General features: G+C 54.2%; 1 protein-coding gene across 1 annotated transcript in view; it reads left to right on the top strand.

Moving 5' to 3' along the window:
* Positions 1-23804, top strand: part of SLC9A1 (solute carrier family 9 member A1) — a 47179-nt gene extending 23375 nt beyond the window's left edge. The window contains exons 2-12 of the mRNA XM_006173690.3: positions 11059-11519; positions 14289-14539; positions 15395-15612; positions 16578-16780; positions 18367-18456; positions 18915-18985; positions 19105-19278; positions 19562-19676; positions 19821-19922; positions 21245-21317; positions 21944-23804. Of these exons, the coding sequence (XP_006173752.1) occupies positions 11059-11519; positions 14289-14539; positions 15395-15612; positions 16578-16780; positions 18367-18456; positions 18915-18985; positions 19105-19278; positions 19562-19676; positions 19821-19922; positions 21245-21317; positions 21944-22278 (2093 nt within the window). The 3' untranslated portion in view covers positions 22279-23804. The remainder of the gene's footprint in view (positions 1-11058; positions 11520-14288; positions 14540-15394; positions 15613-16577; positions 16781-18366; positions 18457-18914; positions 18986-19104; positions 19279-19561; positions 19677-19820; positions 19923-21244; positions 21318-21943) is intronic.
* Positions 23805-24211: the final 407 nt, after the last annotated feature.

Genomic DNA, 24211 nt, shown 5'->3' with positions numbered 1-24211 from the left:
GTGAGGACCAGAGGAAAAGCTGTTTTATAACTGCCTGAGAAATTATTTCCTCTTCAGCCTTCACTGTCATCTGTACCCAGTAGAAGTCCTCCAGCTACACCAGCGTCTTGCCTTTCCAGATGCTGGGACTTTGCGCTTCCTTCAGGCTTAGGCCAGTTCAGGTAGCTTTTAGTGTACACAAGCTTCACGCCAACACTGGAGGTTAAGTTAAATCCAACGAATAGTCATGCAAACTCAACAAACAAGTCTTATCCTTGCCATGTGCCAGATTCTGTGCTAAGTGCTGGAGAGTTGGCAGTGAATAGGACAGGGTCCCTGCCCTTGAGGAGTGGTCTGGAGAGGACACAGCCAACCAACCACACAGTGTGGGAAGACTCTCGGCGGAGGGCCGTGTGTCCCAGGCCCTGAAGGATCACAGCCCTGGGTGTGACTAGTTCTGCCCTGGGGGGTATTTGGGGAGAGCCGCTGAAGGAGCTAGTGTGAGCGGCACCTGGGAGGACGGCTCTGCAGTAACCCACCCCGACAGGATCTCGTAGTCTGCTCAGTGCTCCCATGTCTAGGTCTCATGTGGTCCTCACAGCAACCTTGTTAGGTCATTGAGGCAGGAGACAGTCATCCACTGAGCTAGTCCTGATTGAGAGCCTACTGTGTGCCAGGCACAGCCTACTGTGTGCCAGGCACAGCTCCAGGCACATGACAGCAGTTGCGACAGCCTGCCCTGACGGAGCTCACATTCTGGGTCAGGGAAACCATCAGTGAGCACAGACAGACTGTCAGGAAGTGGTATGTGCTCTAAAGAATGATAAAGCAGGGAAGGCAGATAGGAGGGTAGGGGAAGACCCCCACTGAGGAGGCGGCATTCGAGCAGGGACCTAGTAAGAAGGGAGGGAATCTGCCATCCACCTATGCAGTGCAGAATGTTTCAGGCAGAGGAGCCAGCAAATGCAAAGTTCCTGGGGTGGAATCATATTTGCACTCAAGGAAAAGCAAGGAGGCCAGTAGAGCCAGAGGGGAGTGAGTAGAGCCAAATGCAGGGCTTGCCGCTGGTTTGGATGTGGGGTGTGAGAGAAAGAAAGGAGTCAGGATGATCCCAGTGTTTGGGGCCTGAGCAACTGAGGGATGCTGGGGAGACAGGGACCACTGGAGGAGGAGCAGGTTTGGGGGTGGGGAGATGAGAGCGTAGCTCCTGTGTCCTTGCCACTCTGCAGGTCCACCCCATCCCTACCCCTCCAGAAGTCTCCCCCTTCTCGGGCCCACTCCAAGCTCTGTCCTCTGCAAGTCATTTTCTTTCATCAGTGTCATTTTGACGTTTCTGAGAGGTCACCAAAATGCTCAGGTTGAAGGGTTCCAGGCACCCCCTCTTCATCATCACCCCTAGGTGCTGTCAAGCACATAACAGACTCTGTAGTGATTGAGCTGGGAGGGGTCTAAGGGGCCCCAGATGCCTCCCTGGGCCGCTGCTCCCTCTCCCTCACCTGGCCATTGCCACCTTAGTCATGCTGTCCCTTTGCAGCGTCCCCTCCCTCCCCTGCAGCAGCTGAAAATGGGGGTGCCAGGACTTGCTTTCTTTTCTGCAAGGCTGTTGTCCTGGAAATGGTAGAATTTCTTGTGTTGCTTTCCAACAGCCACCTCTCTGTACTCCACCTCTCTTTATCTAAGTGTGATGATCTTGTGAGAAGTTCAAGTTATATATGATGGATTTAATTCATTGTTGTGCTTCTAACCTAAGTGACTTTCAACTAGGGCATGAAGAACAGCAGGTATTTGATATACTCAATTCCAGTTTTCTCTTAAATTTGCATTTTGCAAACTACACCCTACCCCCAGCAAAAATAAAAGAAATGAAACATCCAGCTTTCCCAGGGCTCTAAAGTTTCTGGAAATGGAACCTCGCTTATCGAGCCTCTTGTTTCTTCCTTACGCCAGGTGTGGGGCAGACTGGTGCTTGGAACTCCTGCTGCTGCCTGCAAGTCCTGAGGGGCAGTCTGGCAGGAGTCAGGACAGGGCCAGGGACAGGGATGGGCCAGAAAGGGGAGAGCCCGTGCAGGGGAGCTGCACACCTTGGGGCACCAGGAAAGGAGGGAGACCTTGGCTTGAAACCAGACTCATCCCAGGTTCTTTTCCAGCTCAAGCATTTGGTGCTTTCCTCTCCTCCACACTCCATGGCTGAAATCTGGGGAGCCCAGAAGGGCCTCCTTTGCAAAAGATGTGATTTAGATTTGTTTTGACGCCAGTGGTACCTCTGGGTCAGGAGAAAGCAGAAGCCAAGGCCTCCTGGTTTCACTCCCAGACACAGAGGGAGGGCCTGTCTGGGGCTCTTAGTGGAGGATCTCAGAGTTTAAGAAACTAGCCTTCAGCCCAAAGCCACCGTGGAGGGACCATCCAGTACATGATGGCACAGGCAAGGCCATACACACAGTGAAGGGGGCAGGGGTGGGGGGGGAGGGGCAGGTCGGCCTGGGTCTGAAACACTGCTCTGTAGCCCTGGCTCTGTGATCTTAGGGCATGTAAGTGGTCATCCCTCTGACCTCTTTGCTTACCTTAAAATGAGGACAATAATAGTATCTACTGCAGTAGGGTTGTTTAGAGAATTAAACCAGACGCTGCAGTGAAGTGCTTAGCATGGTCTCTGCCCCACAGAAGCAGTTACAGCACAGTATGTGGAATATACCACTGAAACACAAAATCTAAAATTATAGGTGCAGAAAAATTTGGAAGTTTGTGTATCAAACTGTTAACAGTGTGGATTGGGGGTTGGGAGGGTGTGTGGTGGGCACAGGAAAGGGAGAATCATTGATAAATTACTCTCCTTTGACTTAGTGCACTTATATATTGTTGAGGAAAAGTTTTAAATGACCATGGGATTCGTTTAAAATCACAAAACTAATATATATTTTGAAAAAGATAAAAAGAAACCAGTGTATATCACATGGTCACCAAACCAGCCACGGGAGTCTTTGGAGCCTGAGGTCCTACCCCACCCCCCTGAGCTGCCACCCTGACTGGCTGCGTGGACACCTCTCCCTGCCAGGCCCTGCCGTTGGCTGCTGGAGCTCTGTATCTTGTCAACACACATAGACTGTTTACTGCCAGTCCCTGGTCTGTGTCCCTCCCTCCCCTCCCCTGTGAGTCATCCTCCATCTCTACTGCATGGGGACTCTCCATCCAACACCTTTCCTGTGGGGGCTGGGGAGAATCTGCCGGAGTGAAATTCATTCAACAAATGTTTATGGAGAGCTTAGATGAGTGGGGAGGCTGTGCTGGGTGCCTAGAGGTGCCACCCCAGCACGATCTTCCTACTCCAGCCGTGTGCCAGCACTTCCCTCACTTTCAGTCTCATTTCAGGCTGGGGCCTCGGGGTTCTTGGAAGGCTTTTGAGATGCCTTCCCTGTTCATTTGTTCACTATTCTCCCAGCCCCCCAGCCCCCCACCCCCAACCTCTGCGAGCCAGACCCAACTTCAATCCTATGTCCTTTAGGAAGCTTCCATCATTCCTTTAACCCTCTTATCCTGAATGTCACCTCTGTGGGGTCCTGGGCTGTGCCTGGGCTGCCAAGCCAACTAGAACACCAGCTATAGAGCTGAGCTCCCGTTCCTCAGTTTGCAGCAACATGTGACTCAGCCTAGGAGTTCAGGGAAGACCTCCCAGAAGAGGTAACACCTGCACTGGGTTTTGAAAGGTGGATAGAAGTTCAAGGTGAAGAATTCCCCTCTGTGTGCACAGAGATGGGGTTTGGGTACTTCTAGCAACTGGAGTAAAGGAATTGGTTTAGTGCTAAGGGGTAACCTTGAGCTCGGCTAGCTCCCGAAACCCAGAATCCTGATCACAGCCTCTCCTGCCTGGTCTCCGAGAGGGCTGGCAGTCGCAGCACCACTCTGCCTATTGCTCTCAAGTCGCCAGCACCACTCTGCCTATTGCTCTCAAGTCTCCTTGGTCCCCGGACCCATGTGGCATTTCTGTCCTTATCTCTCTCTGAAGTTTGTCTGCCACTTCACAATGTACAGGGTGCTTCTGTGTCAGGTCCTTTGATTCTCACTTGTCTGCACATGAGGAAACTGAGGTCCGTCTGTAGTGTAATGATTTGCTCAACGCCTCCTGGTTACTCAAGGGAAGAACTGGGCCTCAAACCTGAGTTTTGGCCTCCTGGCCCAGTCCTTGTTTTCCCATGCCTCAGGTGGTCCAGCATACGGTACTGTGTTCTCAACTAGCTTATTAGCTAATTTCCCACCCAGACTTGAGTTCCCAGAGAGTAGGGCCCTATCTCCCTGAGATGTGGATTGAAACAGGCAGGAGAAACAGGTGCCATTTGGAAGAATGATGGGGGAAGGCCCAGAGAGAGACTGACTCCCCTGGCATAGAGAACGATTCCACCCCATGTACTTGAATCAGAGTTATTTATGGCTGTTTTTCAGGGGAGGCATATTGCAGACTTGAATTCTCTTCCTGATGATGCCGACAGGCTTAGTTAGCAGCCTGGCACAAAGAAATGGCAATTAGGAGACTCAGGTTCTAATTTTGACTCTGCCCCTTCCTACCTAGGTAGCCTTGGGCAAGTCACTTCATCTCTCTGAGCCTCAGTTTCTTCATCTGTCAAATGGGGGTCAGGATATGAGATGAAATGAGAGGAAATACGTAAAAGCTTCAGCATAGCACCTTGCATCAGACACTCTAAGTGTCCAGTATGTGTTTTTCTCCTTCTCTGTGCTGGAGATTGTATCTTAAAGTGAATCAAGATCAAATACAGTCTTACTGAGTGGGCACTGTTGGTTTACATTTTTTAAAAAATTGTCATTTATTGGGTGACTCCTTTGGCCCAGGAGCTCTAAATAAATGATCTCAGTGACACAGACACCCTGGCAGTGGCATCTTCATCCCAGTTACAGAAGAGGGACCAACTCAGAGACACGTGTCACAGGTATTGTGCTAAGTGTTTTACAGACATCATCTCATTTAATCTTCCCAGCAGCACTCATATTTGGATATTGGCAAAGGCCTGGTGAGGTCAGCCTGCCTTTCTGTTGTCTTTTTCTTTCCTTGTTTTTCATTCATTCATTACCCATACATCCATTTGCTACGTGCAGAATACTTGTGCTGGGCTCTTTAGAGAATACAGACCCTAGAATGGTTTTTTCCTGCTTCTCTTTCTGGTAAACTTCTATTGATCCTTCAAAGCCCAGTTCAGATGGTCTCTACTCTGGGAGCGTCACCTACTCTTGAAACTTCAGAGCCTTCCCGACCATCTCCTTTCTCTTTCCCACACTTCATATCTGAAAGTCAGTTTTATCTCAGTTCACAAATAGTTAATGCCTGTTCTGTGCTGAAAGCTGGAGACCCAGATGACTCTGAAAAGTTCCCACCCTTAGGGAGCTTAAAACCCAGTGATGAGCAAGTGCTCACCAGTAGGTCATGATATTGTAGACTGATCCATGTTATACCTGGGTTTTGAAGAAGGTTATAATAATAGCAGTCACCACTTTTGCTAATGTTGAGTGCCAGCATTATTTGGCATTCTTCAGCCTTAAATGTCCTCTTTTGCTCCAGAAACCTTCTGAAGTAGGCTCTTCCACAGATGGGAGAACTAAGGGTGGGAGATATAACTTGCCCAAGGCCACCAGGCTATTCAGTAGCTGCACCCTGGTTAGAACCCAGGGCAGAGTGGCGAGTGCTCTGCTGGTCTGGCTGCAAACCTACTGAGGCAGCGGCTGCATCTGGTTTATCTTTCTCCCTGGTCCTTGGAGCTGACGTTGATGGTGGGAACCATCAACACTGAGAATCTGACTCAAGAAAAATCAGAGCCCCTCCTGCCCCAAAGGACCCTCCAGCCCCAGTGGAAACGAGGCAGGCAGGGGCTGTGCAGTCTGAGAATTCCACCTCCTGCCCTAGGAGTTTAGGGGAAGACTGACCCCTTCTGGCCGAGTTGACTGGGGAGAGAAGAGGCTGGCAGAAAAGGTAGGAAAGATTCCTCCAAGGTCTCTGCGAGGCCTCTAGGGTGGAAAGCAGCCATGAGACTTCCCTGGAGAAGAGCTCATGGAAAGAAATACCACCTCTGGCTCAGGGAACCACTTTGGAGCTCTTCAGTTTTGGGTTCTGATGCTCCCCTTAGGAATAAAATAAGAATAAAGCCAGGGGTAATGGAAGTGACTAGGAACATAGCCTGGAGCCAGAGACTGCCTGGATTTGAATTGGTTCCCAGCTACTTGACTTTGAGCAAATTGCTTCCCCTTTCTGTGCCTCAGTTTCTTCATTTCTAAAATGAAGGGATGGTAATTGTGACGTCCCAGAGCTTGGCGAGATGCAGACGAGTTACTCAGAGCACACTGCTATAAACTGTAGAGTGCCAGGCTTTCGTCAGGAGGTTATTACCTTTCATTACTATAGTTGAGACTGGTTGCTGGGGCAGTTGAAGAGGGAGTTAAAGAAATGGAATCGTTGTGTAACCAGGAATCCCTTGGGACCTGGCCAAGTTGCAGCCCCAGAGCAGTCCTCAGGCCTGGAACTAGGGCGGCAGAGCCCCTCACATGCACCGGGGTCCCTGGTGACCCGGCACTGGAGGGCCAGGGAGGCCCCTCTTCCCAGCACTCCCCTCTGACCGCCCAGGCCAGGGAACAGATGTGGGAAGTGGGATCAGGGGTGTCTAGTCACCCTGGCAACCAAGGGAGACATGGGACTGCCTTGCCTGCCTGCTCCACTGTGCCAGTCCCAGCAGATGGGGACAGTCGGAGGAGATGTAAGTAAAATGTCCTCACGGTGACGATCAGGGAGGCTGCAGAGGACCAGGAGCCCCTCACCAATTTGAAGTTTGGTCAAGAGTCTGTTCAATTTGAGTACATGTGAGTGTGTGTAAGGAAGTGAGAGTGTGGGTGAGAGTGAGAGAGAGCAAGAATGTAGGCTATTGTGTGCATAGGGGAGTGAGTGTGAGAGGGTGAGTGTGTCAGAGAGTTGAGAGTGCAGGGAATGTGTGTGTGTGTTCCCCAGTGCCCCCAGTTGCCCCACTGCCACCTGTACTGGACAGAGTGAGAAACACTTCTCCCTTCCCTCAGCCTCTTCATTTAAAAGGGAGGCCAGCCCCCAACTGTGTCGGCAGGTTTGCCCTGTGGCGGGGAGCTGTTGAATTCCACACCTTCTCCATCCTCCGTGCTCTGGGAGGACTGGGTGCTCCAGCAGGAGGCCATATGGCCTGAGTGATCACTGGCCTTGGAGCTTTGTGGGTTCTCGTGGTGGGACTGGTCGTGACCACTGATGGGTCACCGCTTCTCTTGGAGTCACAGTTTCTCTAACCCTGTAATGGAGGATTTGGATGCTCTCCAAATTCTGTTTCAGCTCTCAGGGCTCTGGATCTAACTGCCTCTGCCCCACCCCCTGATTCCATCCTGGTGACATCACCTCTGCCACAGGTTCGGGCCCTGGAAGCTTTGCCTTGTTTCTTGGCATTTTGGGGTCCCACCTCAATGCTGGGCCTTTGTCAGGGGACCAGGGGCCCCAGCTGCACCCCTTTCACCACACTCAGGGTAAGCAAGCTTCCTGCACTTCGAAGGGACTCTCCAGAGATACAGGGTGGGGATGACCGGTAGAGTCAGGGCCTTGGGAGAGGACAAGCCAGAACAGGCCCACAGGCCCCCCTACCCCGCCCTGAGCCACTGCGCCTGATGACAGAATCCACCCCTCCCCCTGAAGCTGCTTTCCAGTAACGTGCCGCCTACCCGTGGGCGAGGAGCCAAAGTGGATCCCAGACCTTCTTCCTCCTCAGCCTGGACCTGCCCTCCCCTTCCTCATTAGGGCCCGGAGTTCCTTCTGCACCGTGAGAGGCAGGGCCAACACAGGAAGACCTGGGGGGATCCGCTCCCGGAATGAGGCCCCAGCCCAGGTACTCTGAGAGCTGGCTTATTTGGAAGAAAGTGCACTACACCCGTGTCTGGAGGCCTGGGACCTAGTCCTGGGTGACCTGGGCACGTCCTGCCTCCTCTGAGCACCAGGTTTTCATCTGTCAAGTAGCTGTCTCTTCATCTAGGGATGGAGGCCTGCTAGCCTGAAGGTCCCCAGGTAGGGAAAAGCATGGCCGTCCTCACAAGCTCCGCACAGAGGTTCTGACCCTGGGCAACCTCAGTGCTCCGAGTGCACAGCGCTGCCTGGCTCAGAGAACACACCCGCGCCTGCGTAAAGGGTTACTTAGCTCTCTCTGCCACAGGTTTGAGATGTTCTGAGCTAGAGGGGAACTCCTACTTTAGACTCTGGGGAAGCTACTGAATGTTGCCAAGCCTCAGCTTCCTCTTCTGCAAAATGGGGACAATATCTATCCAACAGGGCTTTTGTGAGGACTGAAGAGGTGACGTGCCAGGTTCCCAGCACAAGGCCTGGCATCTGGTGCACCTTCAGGAGTAATGAACATTCTTCATGTTATTGCTCTCGGCTCGTTTCACACACACAACCCCCAGTACCCCCACCCCAGGGGACTGTGGCTTACTTGTCTCTGGGTCTCCAGTGCATGCCTGGCACTTCCTGGGGCCAGAAAGCTCTGTGGATTGGACCAATGGCAAGAGAGCAGGGAGACAGTTTCAGAGCCTAACTTGCTAGGTGGAGGTGGAAGCCATCCTCCACCTGCCCTGGGCTGTCTCTTTAGATTCTGCCTTCTCCTGCAGCAGCTATTGGTGCTCAACTCCCGGGCAGTGGGGAAGGGAGGGTGTTGAGAAGGTCAGCTGGCAGAAGCCGGTCTATGCCTGCAGGAGTTCTACTCCCTGGACCCTCCATGCTATCCTGTCTCCCCTCCAGGGCAGTGCAGATCTCAGCTATAGTGCCCTTGTCCTGTCCCTGCTGCTTCTGCCTCTGTTGTCTGACCTTGCTGGGTGCCAAGAAGAGAGAGGAGTCTGGGCGATGACTGTGGATAGAAGGTTATGATAGGGGAGACACCAGAGAAGGACTTTTGCCCTAACCTGGGCAGACAAGGGTGGTCAGGGAATGCTTCCTGGAGGAGGAGGCAGGCAGAAGGATATGGTATCAGCCACACACGGTTGGGGTAGAGGTACAGAAGTGGTATTCTGGAGAGGCAAACTAGACTAGGCAAAGTTCTACCGCCAAAAGAGGATAAAGCTCATTTGGGGGAATTACAAGGAATTTGTCAAAGTTGAAACATAAGGATTGAGAGTGGGCAGCATGGGAAGCGAGCAAGACCTGATGACAGAGGCAGTGCTGGAAGTTTGGACTTTACAGCAGAGAAACTTGGAGTCAGTATGATCTCTCCCCTGTGCACCAGCCAAGTCAACACTGGGAGTTACTGGTGAACACTACAAAGATGGAGGGACTTTTCATCAAAAGAGGTGACTTTTGGTCAGGTCTGTTTGAAGTCTCCTGGCCTAGGATGGAGATATATTTTTTGCCAACATGTTTTGAGTGTCTCCTAGGTGCTTGGCTCTGTGACAAGGTTCTGGGCCAAGACGGTGTATTGAGTCTTGACTTGTAGCTTCACTGGCACTACCCAGATCAGCCCCGGAGAGTAGGAGGGGCTTTGGGCATGAGGAAGGATGTTCCTCTCCCTTCCCAGGGATCTCCGGGGCGAGGAGAGGAGAGGCCTGGCCAGGTAGGTTATCTGGAATCACGTGGGTCCTGGCCCAGCCCTTTGCATTTTCAAATCCATAGATACTTGTTGAGCAGCTACTGTGTCCCCAGCCCTGGGGGTATATAATCATAAACTATATGGAATGTACCTGCACAAAGCTTACAGGCTAGGGAGAGGAGAGTGAGAGCTTTCACCATGAGCACAGCGTCATGCCCTCTTAACCACGTGGAACCTGGGGGTTATATGCCCAACATGTAGCTAGATGCTCAGGTCTTCACCCGCCTCCCTACCCAAAACAAACCAAAAACCCATAAGGAGCTTGGGGCCAAACCTGATATTAAGAGGGGACCTCTCCGAAGGAGATTTTTGCTACCTCTCAGCTCTGGATTTGAAGCCCCAAGGGGTCCTGCTGCAGAGGGTGACCTGCTGCTGCTGCAGCTGCTGGTCAGGACGTGGCTTGGGGAGATGGTTGGCGGGTCTCAGGCAAAAGGGCATTTTATGCTTTAATGGGAAGGAAGGAGGGGTTGACTTACAGAACTGCAGAGTTTGATGGGAGCTAGTGGGTCAGACCTGGATTCTGTCCTGGTTCTGCTACTGATTTGCTGTGTGGCCTCGGGCAAGTCCCTTCCCCTTTCTGAGCTTCAGTTGCCCCATCTTTAAAGTGCGTGTGATTGGGTTCAGGAAACAGGGTGGCAAATAGGTTTTGTCTCACATGCAAAACTGACTGATGGCCGTTGGCTTCCTGAGCAGCTCTCTGGGCTCAGCAGGAAAGCATGTGGCTCCGGGGTTGGAGGTCGCTGCGTGTGTTCTGCATGTTTGCAAACCCTGGGCAGTATGAGCCCCAGGTTCCCTCCTGCGCTGATATTCTTTGATTCCTCTGCTTTCTCCTGTCTCCTGTGTCACTTCATCAGCCAGTTGCCTGCCTTCTGCTTAAACACCTCCATGATGGGGTACTTGCTGTCTTCCCTTGGACAGAATTATTAGATTGTTATGCCCAGTCTTGAGCTCATAGCTGCCTCCCTGAACACGTGCCTGGAAAGATGACTTGGGTTCAGGTGTAGGTAATGCCCTTTGGATTGTGGATTGAAGTTGTGAGAAGGGAAGGCACCAGAGTAGGACTCCTGTGCTCACCTGGGCTGACAGGGTGATCAGGGAACTTGGAGGTACTTGGAGGCTCGGTAATGAATGGATAATTTCTGCTTTCTAGAGGCATACAGAGCTGCTGCTTTCTACTACTTTATGACAGTGACAGAGATCACATCTGTATGTCCTTTGATAAAAGCGCTTTAACAACATCGTCACTTTGTTTGTACAGCAACCCTGTGAAGCTGTGATTATCACCTCCATTTTACAGGTGAGGAAGATGAGGTTCAGAGAGTTAACAGAGCAGCCCTCTGAAACCAAACCTGTGCCCCTCTCACCAGCTGCCCCTGTCCCCAGCCCTGTCCGCAGCCTGCCCTCCTGGCTCCCCACAAGCCTATGGCCTCCCATTCTCTCACCTCCACAGGTTTCCATGTGATCCCCACTATCTCCAGCATTGTCCCGGAGAGCTGCCTGCTGATCGTGGTGGGGCTGCTGGTAGGGGGCCTCATCAAGGGCGTGGGCGAGACCCCCCCCTTCCTGCAGTCAGATGTCTTCTTCCTCTTCCTGCTGCCGCCCATCATCCTGGATGCGGGCTATTTCCTGCCACTGAGGCAGTTCACAGAGAACCTGGGCACCATCCTCATCTTCGCCGTGGTGGGCACGCTGTGGAACGCCTTCTTCCTGGGTGGCCTCATGTACGCCGTGTGCCTGGTGGGCGGTGAGCAGATTAACAACATCGGCCTCCTGGATAACCTGCTCTTTGGCAGCATCATCTCAGCCGTGGACCCCGTGGCCGTGCTAGCCGTCTTCGAGGAAATTCACATCAACGAGCTGCTACATATCCTTGTCTTCGGGGAGTCCCTACTCAACGATGCCGTCACTGTGGTGAGGGGGCAGGGACCACACCCACCTGCACACAAGACAGACCCGAATCCAGGTCCAGAGTGAATCCCACATCCACCTGCTAAGAATAGTAATAAGATAGCAAATGTCCGTTCCTGCTTACTGTGGGCCAGCCATTGTACTGGGCACTGGACGTGGGTTATCTCATTTCATCCTCGTGACCACTTTAAGAGGTGCTTATTATTCTCACTTTACAGAGGATTTGTCAGGCCCAAAGACATTAGGTAGCTTGCTAGAATATGATAGAAACAAATTTAGAAACCAGGTCTGTCTGACACCAGAGCCTGAGCTCTTTGCCTTACCAGGTCGTATGTCCGTCTCTGGCGGATTGTGAGATGGTCTTGGTTAAGTTACTTATCCTCTTTGTACCTCAGTTTACACTTTATAGCCCATTTAGTCTCTGAGGGGCATTTCAGCTTTCGTGTTGACTGTGTCTTAAGTTAAAGTTTATTTTGTGCCAAGTTTTGGGGCAGCAATTGTGGAAGGGTACCTTGCCTCTAAAACCTCCAGAAAGTGATAAGTAAAATGGGTTGATCTGGGTTGGCCCCCTTACTTACTGTGTGACCTTAAGCAAGTGACTGTACCTCTCTGGGCCTCACCCATGATAGCTGCAAAGTGGCAGAGTATTTAGTGCTTTCCTCCTGGGTCTAGCAAGTACAGACACCCGCACTGCAGGGTCTGCACATGGCAACACTGTGTATGTTTACAAATGCCCTTCCTCCCAGCCGGCTTCCTCAGGAAACAGATATGTGTATGTGCACACATCGTATTGTGAAAACACCTCCATCCCCCTCATAGCTGGACCCCTCAGAGAGCAGCTGCGCACACAGGAAAATGAAGGGACACGTGTGCACGCCTCATGCACGCTCACACCCACACTCCCACTTCACCCCCAGCCCCTCAGGAAGCTGCACCTCAAAGAAGAGACAGGCAGTGGTGGTCGGCTGCCGACAGCCTCGCTTCCTCTCCCATTTCCTCCTCTGCCGCCCTCGTCAGCTCCTCTTGAGGCCAGTAACACAGCGGCCTGGCCTGAGCAGGCCGGCCTCCATCCTGTGTCTTCTAGCACCAGCTCTTGCCCAGGGTTACCACACCAGCCGTTTCCCCACCTGTAACAGGGATTGCAGTTCTTAGCCTGCATCTGGGGTTCTTACGGATGTCACACTCACTGATGTCTGCAAAACCAGAGACAAAGCCCTCCCCAGAGGATCTGTGTGTTGGGGTTCAGGTTGGCACTATTGGGGAGCAGTGGGGCACAGTTGCAAGAGTGGATACCTCAGTCCGGCCACCTGGGGCGCATGGCCTTGCCTCCCTGGGATGGTGGCAGTGGTGGTAGTAATCGGTGTTCATTGAACCCTTCCTGTCTGAATGTGTATTGCCTCATTTAGTCCTCACAGAAACTCCATGAAGTTGGCACTGTAATTATTCCCAGTTTTTCTAGGTGAGGGAACTGAGGCACTGAGAGATTAAGAAACTTGTCCAAGGTCAGATTAGCTGATAGGTGATGTAGCTGGGGTTCAGATCTGTACAGTCTGAGGCCAGAGCTCAGATGCTTACCACTATGCTACTCTGCCTCTCCAGTCCCAGTGATAATGGAACCAGGCTGGAAAGGAGGTCCTTTGCCCTGGAGCAGGTCACCTCCCCGACCCCTGCTTCTACATGCTGCCCAGGTACTGCGGGCTTTGGACGGCTCCCTCTCAGGGATCCTCAGGTCCCCTCTCCCTCAGCAACCCCCAGGCCTGGACACTCCCCAGCTGGTTTCCTGGCAGAGCTATGTAGGCGCAGACCTGACAGCCAGCACCTAGGAGGTGGCAGAACCTCAAAGTGGACCCCAAGGAGGCCCCACCCACTGCTGTCTAGGAGCAAGTTCTTAGCTCAGTTCTGCTGCTGCTGGGCTGGGGGCCCTCTGACAAGTCACTTCATCACTCTGAGCCTCAGTTTAGCAAGGGAGCAAGCATCCTTAGCTCGCCCACCTCACGAGGCTGTGGTATGCCGAGCAGGATAACCATAATCAAAGTGCTTTACAGTGTATGGAGTGCCACTTAAATGTCTGATGATAGTGTTACAATGACCGTTTATTGCCCCGTCCCAGAGGTGGGGAAGCAGTAGAGAGCCTCTAGTTCCATAGCGTCTGAACTGGGTTCATTGCAACCACCTGGGGAGCTTATTGAGCAGAGATTTCTGGGCCCCACTTCCGGACAGTCTACGTGGGGTCTGGCCTGGCTGTATGTCTTTTCAGAGAGTTTCCACAGTTAAGAAGTCCTGTTCTGTTTCATTGTCTGAACTTCCCCTGCTTTGTGCTGAAGGAGAAACCGAAATTCAGACAGGGACACGAGAGACAAACTGGTGCAGTGGGAGCTAACGCTGGGATAGGCACTTTACCTTCATTACTAATTTAATCTCACAGTAGCCCTGTAAGGTTGGTACTGTTACCCCCTTTTTATGGAAAGGAAAACTGAAGCATGGGGAGATTTGAGTAACTTGCCCATGTATACAGCTGGGGAGCGGCAGAGCCAGAATCCAAGCCCAGGCAGTTTGGCCACAGAGCTGTGTTCTTAACCACAGAGCAGGCTGCAGGCCTGAAGACCCCCTGGCCCCCAGACCAGTGGTTTTGAGCACCGGCTTGGCACCAGGGTTTCTCTACTATCATGTAGCGGTGGTCACTGGAGGGGATGGGCTCATCCTGGGTGGACCTCAGGGAGCCATGGAGCAGGGCCCCACTCTCCTGCCAAACAGCCTGCACACCCTCCCCAGGTCCTGTATCACCTCTTTGAGGAGTTTGCCAACTACGACCGCGTGGGCATCGTGGACATCGTCCTCGGCTTCCTGAGCTTCTTTGTGGTGTCCCTGGGCGGGGTGTTTGTGGGCGTGGTCTACGGAGTCATCGCGGCCTTCACGTCCCGGTTCACCTCCCACATCCGTGTCATCGAGCCGCTGTTCGTCTTCCTCTACAGCTACATGGCCTACCTGTCAGCCGAGCTCTTCCACCTGTCGGGCATCATGGCGTGAGTCCGGGCGCGATGGGGGCCACCAGCTTGGATTCCCCAGGCTCATAGGAGCACAACAGAGCTCTGCAGGCCTAGCCTCCAGCTAATTCTTCCCTTCATTTGTTTCATGGGAGCCCCTTGGTTGTAGCTGGATACAGGCACTCACACTCACTGCTCCCCTCAGCAGTCAGGCAAGGAGGCTCCCCTGGGGCTTCCCTTGGGGCCTCCCTTGAAATGAGAAGTCCTGGAGATCCTGAGGTTTCATTGGGGTCTTGAAGTTGGGAATGTGGAGAGGCAGTGAGGTGCAAAGGTGTTTCCAGTAGGGGAGGACATTGAAAGTACAGAGGCTGGATTAGGGGGTAACAGTGAGGAGGCTGGGCCAGCAGGAGTGGAACCCAGCTGTAGGTGCCAGGCTAGGAGGGCTTGGGCTGCTGCTTGGAATAGAGCTCCCTATGGGGACCCCCATATGTTAAGGGGACCTCACACTCAAGGGGATAAACCTGAGGCCACAGACTTGACTCCTGTTAGGTAGAGAGGCAGTGTGACTTTGGGAGGAGACTCAGGCTTAGGAGTTGGGCAGACAGACCTTCATTTGTGTCCTAGCTCTGCCACTTGCTGACAGTATGACAGCGGATGGACAACTTTATTTCTCCAAGTCTCAGATCTCTCGTCTGGAAAATGCAAGAATACACTCATGTCTGCAGGGTTGGGTGAGAGGATTGAGTGAGAACAGGCGTGTGAAGCCCGCAGGGGCATCTGACCTGTAGGAGGAGCTCTGGAGATGGGCCCCTGTCTGCCTCCCTGGCAATGGAGGTGCTCAGGGATGGTGCAGCTCAACTCTGAATCCTAAACCCCACTCTTCCATGACCCCAGACTCATTGCCTCAGGAGTAGTGATGCGCCCCTACGTGGAGGCCAACATCTCCCACAAGTCCCACACGACCATCAAATATTTCCTGAAGATGTGGAGCAGTGTCAGCGAGACCCTCATCTTCATCTTCCTCGGTGTCTCCACGGTGGCCGGCTCCCACCACTGGAACTGGACCTTTGTCATCAGCACCCTACTCTTCTGCCTCATCGCCCGAGTGTTAGGTGAGGTCGCGGGCCCAAGTCAGGGGAACTGCACTGTGTGGAGGGCCGGGGGTGGCTCCTGGCTGCTCCCAGCACAGCAGGATGGGGGCTTCCCCACGCCTGCTCTCCACAATGCTGAGGCTGTGATGGGCCCTTGAGGGGAGAGACGGCCAGGATCTCTGGGGAGACTGTCGTGGTGTGCCAGTGGAGGGGCCTTAGGAACCCTGCAGTTCTAAGCCTGTCAGTGTCTGAGGAGGGGACTAAGGCCCACAGAGCCAGGTCTGTGTCTCTGCACCATTTTGTGGCACCGGTGGCTTTAGCACTTGCCAAGCTGTGGCGGCTCCTCCAAACCTCTGCTGCCAGCCACAGGGTGCACACACAGACCCAGGCCTTGGGCCCTTGGGTTCTGCTTGTACCTTCCAGACGTATGTTACCTCAGTGACTGTGTGGCTTCTCCCCTCTGGATCTCACCTCCTCTCTGAGATTAGGCCTGAGCATCACATTTACTTGCTGCACTGTCTTAAAACCCCTTTAATCCTGGGCCTCATCCTCCGGAGAGTCTGGTTCTATGCATTGGGGTTGAACTCTGACCTCTGCTTTTTTTTTTTTGGCCGAAGTATGGGAGATGGAACCCAGGATCTCGTGCATGCTAAAATCTCAAACACGTAGAAAAGTAGACCCCACATACCCATCATATTTAAAATATATCAGTTTGTGGCCACTCCTGTTCATCTCTTTTCCCATCCCCCTCCTGACCTTCTGCCACTGGAGGCCTCTATGATGTCTCTAAAGTACATTCAGGTTGGGGGACCCCCTTAAAGATCCATCTAGCTCTTGGATTGAGGGATTTGGAGCGCCTTGGGCCAAGGGACCCAAGAAATGAATGCGCTGGGTGGGCTTACTGATGGAGGCTTCCTCCAGACAGAGGAAGCAGAAGCCAGGAGAGGTGGGGACAGCCTGACCCTTCTCTATCCCCTCCCTGGCAGGTGTGCTGGGCCTGACCTGGTTCATCAACAAGTTCCGCATCGTGAAGCTGACCCCCAAGGACCAATTCATCATCGCCTACGGGGGCCTGCGTGGGGCCATTGCCTTCTCCCTGGGCTACCTCCTGGACAAGAAGCACTTCCCCATGTGTGACCTGTTCCTCACGGCCATCATCACCGTCATCTTCTTCACCGTCTTTGTGCAGGTGCTGGACAGGGTGGAGCAGCCCTGCCTGGGGACCCTGACTCTGCCAGTGAAAAGAGGAAGCACGTGACCTGAGAGGGGGCCACGGGTTCTAGTCCCAGCTCCACTGATAACTTGCACCAACCTTCGACAAGCCACTGCCCCTTTCTGGGCCTCAGTGTCCTCCATTGTAAAGGGAGAGTTATGATAATGAGTCATTGTAAAGTGACCAATCAGAATGTAAAGTAACCAGAATGCTGCCTCGCTTAGTTAGGAACCCAGACAGCATTAGAGAAGTGGGTTCAGTCAGCAGTCCCAGGGCGCTCATTGTAGGGCTTTAGGGAAGTGATTTAATATCTTAGGATCTTAGTTTTTGCATCTGTAAAATGCACTATAACACAACAGGAGGAACTGGAAAGGTCAGTTCCAGAAGGCGGTCTGGAGTCAGACGAAGCTCTGCTGCCGTCAGGGTGACCCCAAGAAAGATTCTCCTCCCATCTCTGGGTCTCAGATCTCTATCTGTGAAGGGAGGGGACTGGACTAGAGGATCCTGAAGAATCCTTCCAGCCTGCTGGTCATGATTTCTGTGCATTTAAATGACCCAGGCTTAGTTGAGAGCCCACCCCCACCCCTCACCTCCCCTCAGAGGCCCCAAGGAAGCCCAGCCTGGGATGATGTAAATTGCTCCTCCTTACCTGACCTGTGACCTTGAGCAAGTGAGAAACACTGTGTGGGCCTCTGTTTCTCTACCATCCCCTCCATCTTTCCTGGACACTAATCCTGGCGAAGTCCTAGATGGGAAACTTCATTCTTCTCGGGAGAAAACAAGGTAGAGGAAACCTCCTGGGGCTGGACTTGTTTTCTGTCATTTAAAAGGAGAGGAGGCTGCCTCTTTTGTCATCTTGTCCTGCTTCCATCTTCAGAAATATTTTATTACCTTGACTTTGCAGTTGTATACACTGATGGTTTACCAAGGCCACTTTCAATAAGGCAGCATTGAGGTAGGGAACCTCCCTGCCTGGATTTGAATCCAGCTTTATTACTTCTGTGAGACCTTAGAAAGTTCTTAACCTCTCCATGTATCAGTTGCCTCATCTGTAAAATGGGGACAGTGAAAGGGCCTACCTCTTAGGGCCGTCATGGATGTTGTAGAGCTAATACTAGTAAAGCACAGGGGCTTTGGCACATGGCAAGTGTGCAGTTAAATCAGCTGCTGCTGCTCTTTCTAGGTCCTTGCTCGCAGGCCTGCAAGGGGGCAGAGGAGATGGTCCTCCCTGCTAGCCAGGCCTGACTTCCCTGGGGTTACAGAACACGTCTGTGGTAGAGCTCACACTTGAACCTGGGCCCTCTAAGCCCTGGCCTGGGCTAGATAACCTGTGTGTGTCACTTGGCTAGATGGACTGTGAAACCTCTGGCTGTGTCTTCAGGAAGATGTGGGCCTTAAGGACCTGCCTTTATATAAGTGCTGGCATGGAGCTTGGGAGATTGAAAACCTCAGAGCAGAGGGCACCCCAGACTCAGGGACCCTGGGGGTTGGGGGAAGTGGGTTCTATGGCCTCCCTGCCAGGGTAGCAGAACTAGAGTGCCTGACACTCACCTGCCCCCCAGGGCATGACCATTCGGCCCCTGGTAGATCTGCTGGCTGTGAAGAAAAAGCAAGAAACGAAGCGCTCCATCAACGAGGAGATCCACACGCAGGTATGGAAGATGGGCCCGGACCCTCCAATGCAGGAGGGGGCTCAGGGAGCTGGGGAGCAGCTAGGCCTTGAGCCCGTGCCCTCAGTCAGCCCTTCCTCTCTCATCCCAGTGCTGGGTGGTCCTTCAGGCTCCTGAGGTCACCAGGGTACACCATAGGGAGGTTTGGTATGAACAGCTAAGAGCCTGAGGAGGGGGCTTCATGCCACCACTGCCTCTGCAGGAGCCTGTCCCAAGTGTGGGGCACAAGTGGGTTCAGAGGGGGCTCAGCCAGCCCTGCGGAGGGTCCACTGGGGTTCAGGATGAGTGGTGTATTGGCGCCACCTCCTGGCTGCTCTTGGAACTACAGGGCTGGGCTGAGCAGAGCTGCCCTGGGTTGGAAGATGGGGGGGCCCGTGCAGAAGTCTTGGTAGGGGAGGAGCCCAGTAGCGAGGCTTGACCTGGCCCTGGGCCTGTTTCAGTTCCTGGACCACCTTCTGACAGGCATTGAAGACATCTGTGGCCACTACGGCCACCACCATTGGAAGGACAAGTAGGTGGCAGGCCTGGTGGGTAGGAGGGCGGGGAGGGGCAGGTAAGGGTCTTCCGGGGCCTGGGCATCACCGCACCCCTAGAGGCTGGCTCCATCCGTCTCCTTCCTCCTTCCACCAGGCTCAACCGGTTTAATAAGAAGTACGTGAAGAAGTGTCTGATAGCTGGCGAGCGCTCCAAGGAGCCCCAGCTCATCGCTTTCTACCACAAGATGGAGATGAAGCAGGCTATTGAGCTGGTGGAAAGTGGGGGCATGGGCAAGATCCCCTCCGCCGTCTCCACTGTTTCCATGCAGTGAGTGCTAGGGGCCAACCCGGCAGCTTCTGCAGCCACATACTGACCTCTGGGCACCCATGTGGAGCAGACCACTTTGGTGGGTGGTGTGTAGGGGTGGCAGTGAGCACAGCCCCTCTGTCATCCTATCAGGACGGGCATGAGAGCTGCAGGGCCACACTGAGTACCTGAGCCTTGGCCCACCCACCTGAGCCATCCCCAGGGGACCCTTCTGGCCCAGCCCTGCAGGCTCCAGGGTCCTAGGAATTTTCTTGGAGCCCTAATCTGTGCCTTGTTGTTCCAGGAACATCCACCCCAAGTCCCTGCCTGCTGAGCGCATCCTGCCAGCACTGTCCAAGGACAAGGAAGAGGAGATCCGCAAAATCCTGAGGAACAACTTGCAGAAGACCAGGCAGCGGGTGAGGCTGCTCCCTGCCCACTCCCCACCCCAGCAGAGGAGCCCCTCCACCCCCTTTCTGCTCCAGCCCTGCCCCACACACACCCCAAGCCACCCCGGCCCCTCCAGGCCCAGCTTCTGGACCTGACAGCAGTTCCTCCCACAGCTGCGGTCTTACAACAGACACACGCTGGTGGCTGACCCCTACGAGGAAGCCTGGAACCAGATGCTGCTCCGCAGACAGAAGGCCCGGCAACTGGAGCAGAAGGTGTGTCCGGGACTGGAGCTGGCTTCCACCTTTCTCCAGGAACCTGGCTTCTTCTCCTTCCCGCATCCCCACTACCAAGCCCTTTTGGGGACTGAGCCACTCTGAGCTGGGTTTTGACCTCCTCTGCTGTTTTCAAGGCCAAGACCCAGGGCAGGTTCCAGAAAGCTGCCTCCTCCACCTCCTCCCCACTCAGAGCAGCGAAGAGGCCAGGGCCCCCTCTTGTATCCTCTGGCAGCTGAACTAGAAGAGTCTATCTACGTGCTCTAATCCTTAATTTTCTAGTGAGAAAACTCAGGCCCGGGGGGAAAGGGACCTGTCACAAAGCAAAGCACACACGCATTCGTTCATTTGTTCAGGAAGCACTTGAGGAGCAGTTCCTAAGTGCCAGGCAGCAGAGTAGCCTCTGAATCCGCGGTGAGTCAGCTCAGTCCTTCCTTCCCTTACAGAGTTTCTCACGCAGTAACCCGTGCAGGACAGGAAGTGCAAGGGGCCCTACGCACCTTGAACAGGGAGGTGGTCAGGGCAAGCTTAGGAGTGAGAGCCAGGGGGAGGGAGTGTGGGCAGAGGAAGGTCAGGCAGAAGGAAGAAGCTGTGCATAATTCCTGACCGCAGACTGAGGGGCCTCAGCTTTCAAGGAAGCTTGTTAATTAGTAAGGGTTTGGGCTATATGCCAAGGGTTCTAAGCAAGGGAGTGACATGGAGAGGGGAGGAGGTGGCCCAGATTAGGGCGGTGGTGGGGGAAATGGAAAGGAGCGGGTAGACTCAAGGGACACTTAGGAGGTGGAAGTAGCAAGACTCAGTCACCAGTTTGAGGGGGTGCTAAGAGAAGAGGAAAGGAGTCAGGGGTCAGGTCTAGCCTTCTGATTGGGGTAGCGGGAGTGGCCGCTGAGATAGGGGACGCTAAGGGAGGAACAGGTTTTGAAGGAGCTGAGTTCAGCGTCTTGGGCTGCTTTGAGATCCCTGGGAGCTGTCCGGGGCCCAGGTGTCCTCTCCTCAATGGACTCCATGGGTCTGTACCTCAGGGGCAGGGGTGGGCTGGAGCTGGAGGCCAGGGCAGTGTCACCGTGGGAGAGGCAGGGCAGTGTGGGGTGTTCATGGCTGCCCTGGAGACAGCATAGCTTGCTGAGAGCCTCGGCCAAGCCCTGGAGAACCCCTGAGGTGCCAGCCCGGCTCCAGTGCTGGCACAGGCGGACAAAGAGCCTGATGAGGACCTGCCAGAGAGGGAGTGGGCACTGCAGCACACCAAAGGAGGGTGTAGACACCGGTCTTGGGCACTGTCCAGGAGCTGCCCATGCTCAGCCCGTCTGCTCTTTCTCTGGCAGATCAACAACTACTTGACGGTGCCAGCCCACAAGCTGGACTCGCCCACCATGTCTCGGGCCCGCATCGGCTCAGGTAAGGCAGGGCGTAGAGTGCCTGGTGAGGGACCTCAAGGCTGGGCGCTCAGTGACCCTTTCGCCTGAGGATGAGGCTCCAACAGGAACAGGCCCCAGGGAGCTAGAAGGGAGGATGCCTTCTCCCTCCCTGACCTCCTCCCAAGCCGTAAGTTTCTCCTACATCAGGTAGAGGAGGGCGTTCACCCAGTGGGGCAGAAGAGTGGTCCTGCTGTCCTCCCCAAGGACAGAGTGTTCCACGGGGGCTCTAGCTGAGGTGCCTGGCAGGGAGGCCGCTGCACCTTTGGGATTTCCAACATGAGGGGGAAACAAGGGCAGGCCTTCTCCCAGGACAGGGTGACTCAGGAGGGAGCCTGAATTCTTGGTCTGAGGAGGGACTCCTATGGGAACCCCAGGTCTGAGGAGGGGAACACGATCCTACCTTTGAGAACCCAGTCCGAGAGGAAGAGAACCTACCTGACTTCTGATGAGGGCTCATAAAGGCCCACGTGGAGTGATTTGAATGTACCAGGATTGGTACTGTCATAGGAAAGTTCTCTAGGAGTTGCTGGCATGGGCTGAGGTGGGGCGCACGCTGGGCAGGGCTCTGGGGCAAAAGCCAGCTTGTATCTTGCTCTTGATCCCCAGACCCGCTAGCCTATGAGCCAAAGGCCGACTTGCCTGTGATCACCATCGACCCAGCCTCCCCACAGTCGCCTGAGTCTGTGGACCTGGTGAACGAGGATCTGAAGGGCAAGGTCTTGGGGCTGAGCCGGGATCCAGCGAGGATGACTGAGGACGATGATGACGATGGGGGCATCGTGATGCGGACCAAGGAGCCCTCATCCCCGGGCACCGACGACGTCTTCACTCCTGCACCAAGTGACAGCCCCAGTTCCCAGAGGATACAGCGCTGCCTCAGTGACCCAGGCCCCCACCCTGAGCCTGGGGAGGGAGAGCCTTTCATCCCCAAGGGCCAGTAGCACTGGGGCCAGCGGGCAGTGCCCGTCTCACCACAGACTCTCCTACCAGAGCAGGGGCTGCTGGGGGGGCTCCCCTCGTCCTTCCCGACCTGGATTGGCCCCGCCCCTCCCCCACGCATGGCAGCTGGGCCCACAGCCCCACCGCAGCACGGCTCCCCCTGCCTCCCGGGAAGCGTCCTCCCTCCCACCAGAACTGCCTTCCCAATCCATTTGGCAGACCTGCTGGGCTGTGAGGCAAACCCTGCCCCTTCTCAGTCTAGGCTCTCCCACACCTGGACCAAGGTCTCTGAGTTTCCCAGACCCCAGAGGACCCCCTCCCATTCTGTCACCCTCCACATTCAGATCGATCTTAGTTTCTAACCAAAGAGCCTCTGGCTCGGCCTTGGTCCCTCCTGGGAAGGGAAGGAGCCAAGGAGTCCTTTGGCGTAGGCCAGGCCCTCCGTTAACAGGGGGAAGACTAGCGGACCAGGCATCTGACTGGGGGAGGAATTGGTGACCCATGGCAGTCCCACCCTCCCCCTGCTGGCACTGTCACCCTGGCCAGCCACCTGACCTGCCCTTACTCAGAGCTGCAGGCTGAGGGCATCTCTGAGCTTCTCTGTCTGGAGCTGGGGCCCTTTGGATGATGGTATGACTCAGCTTTCCAGACTGCTCCAGCGGGGACCACTGGGCCCTTCAGGGGCTGCTGTCAGGGGTTCCAGAAAGTGCTGCCTTTTTATCTGTTTTGTTTGTTCACACTTCCATGTATGATTCTATTTGCACAGAGGGCATTCCTGTTTTTAAAACATTTTGAAAACCTCTTTCTGAACAGAGGTCTGGCCATGATACTCCAGAGAATTACCTGTCCTCATTTGTGCCTGTCTGCCCAACACTTTATCCCAAATCAGTCCTCCATCTCCTGGGCTCTTAACCATGGCCCCAAGGTTCTGATTTCAGAAGTGACCCCCCTTCCCCAAACCCTAATCAGTTTTTCTCTAATTCACAGATGCTGGGCCTCTTGGCACCTCCTTTTTCTTGGGCCTGACTCAGTTCCTGTTGGTCTCTCTTCTTTCATCACTCCCCCTGCCCCTACTGGCTCCTGGAACCTCTCTTACAAGCACTGTACCCAGCTTTCTGTGGAGCTGAGTCCTCAGGGGAGGAGGCCTCCCCTGAGCATCTCCCACCTGCCAGGGCTGGTGGGTGGGCAGGTCCTGGGCCCCCAGAGGCCTTTGCTCACAGGCACACACTCCTACCCCCACTGCCACCATGGGCCAGGCCCAGGCCTGCTGGTGTCTGTCCTCCTCCCTAGGGTACGCCCTTCCCCAAGGTTGTGCAATAGTCAGAGTGTTCCCCTTCCCAGTGGACTGGGCAGTGGGCACTCATCTGTCCCCCACTCCTCTCCATGTAAGTGCTGTTTTGGGCAGGAGTCACCATGCAAGGGTGACGTTGACAACCATGTTCAAAGCCACCACAGCTACTGCTGCTCTGCCGCCTGTACAGAAGAAACCGAATCTTTTTCATATTCTAATAAATCCATGTGAATTTTTGATAGGGTCGAGGGCTGCTTCCTGGGGACCAGGGACTTTGGGGAGAAGGGTGACCCAGGGGCCTGAAGGACTTAGCTCAGTGGCTGGCACAGAGAAACACTTAGTCCACGTCAGGAGCTGGTATGGTTATTGCCATGGGCCAGGCACCAGCAAAGCACGTGAGCAAAGCACGATGTTCCTTCAGCCCCTGGGGAAGAGCAGCATTAATCAGTCACACCAGGAAAACCCTGTGTGTGTGTGAGTGACCGTGAGGGAAGAGAGGGGATGGCGAGGAGGACTTTCCTAAGTGATATTCTAGAAGAGGACTATAGAATGAGCTGAGGTTTCAGAGTTTCCAGATATTTTAATTGAGAGCTGCACCTGGGAGAACCCTGGGATCTGCGGAAGGGCTGGGAGCTGAGCCAGAG

The sequence above is a fragment of the Camelus ferus genome, chromosome 13 (assembly GCF_009834535.1).
Source record: "Camelus ferus isolate YT-003-E chromosome 13, BCGSAC_Cfer_1.0, whole genome shotgun sequence".
Classification (NCBI taxonomy): Eukaryota; Metazoa; Chordata; class Mammalia; order Artiodactyla; family Camelidae; genus Camelus; species Camelus ferus.
This window is presented reverse-complemented; position numbering and strand designations above follow the sequence as displayed.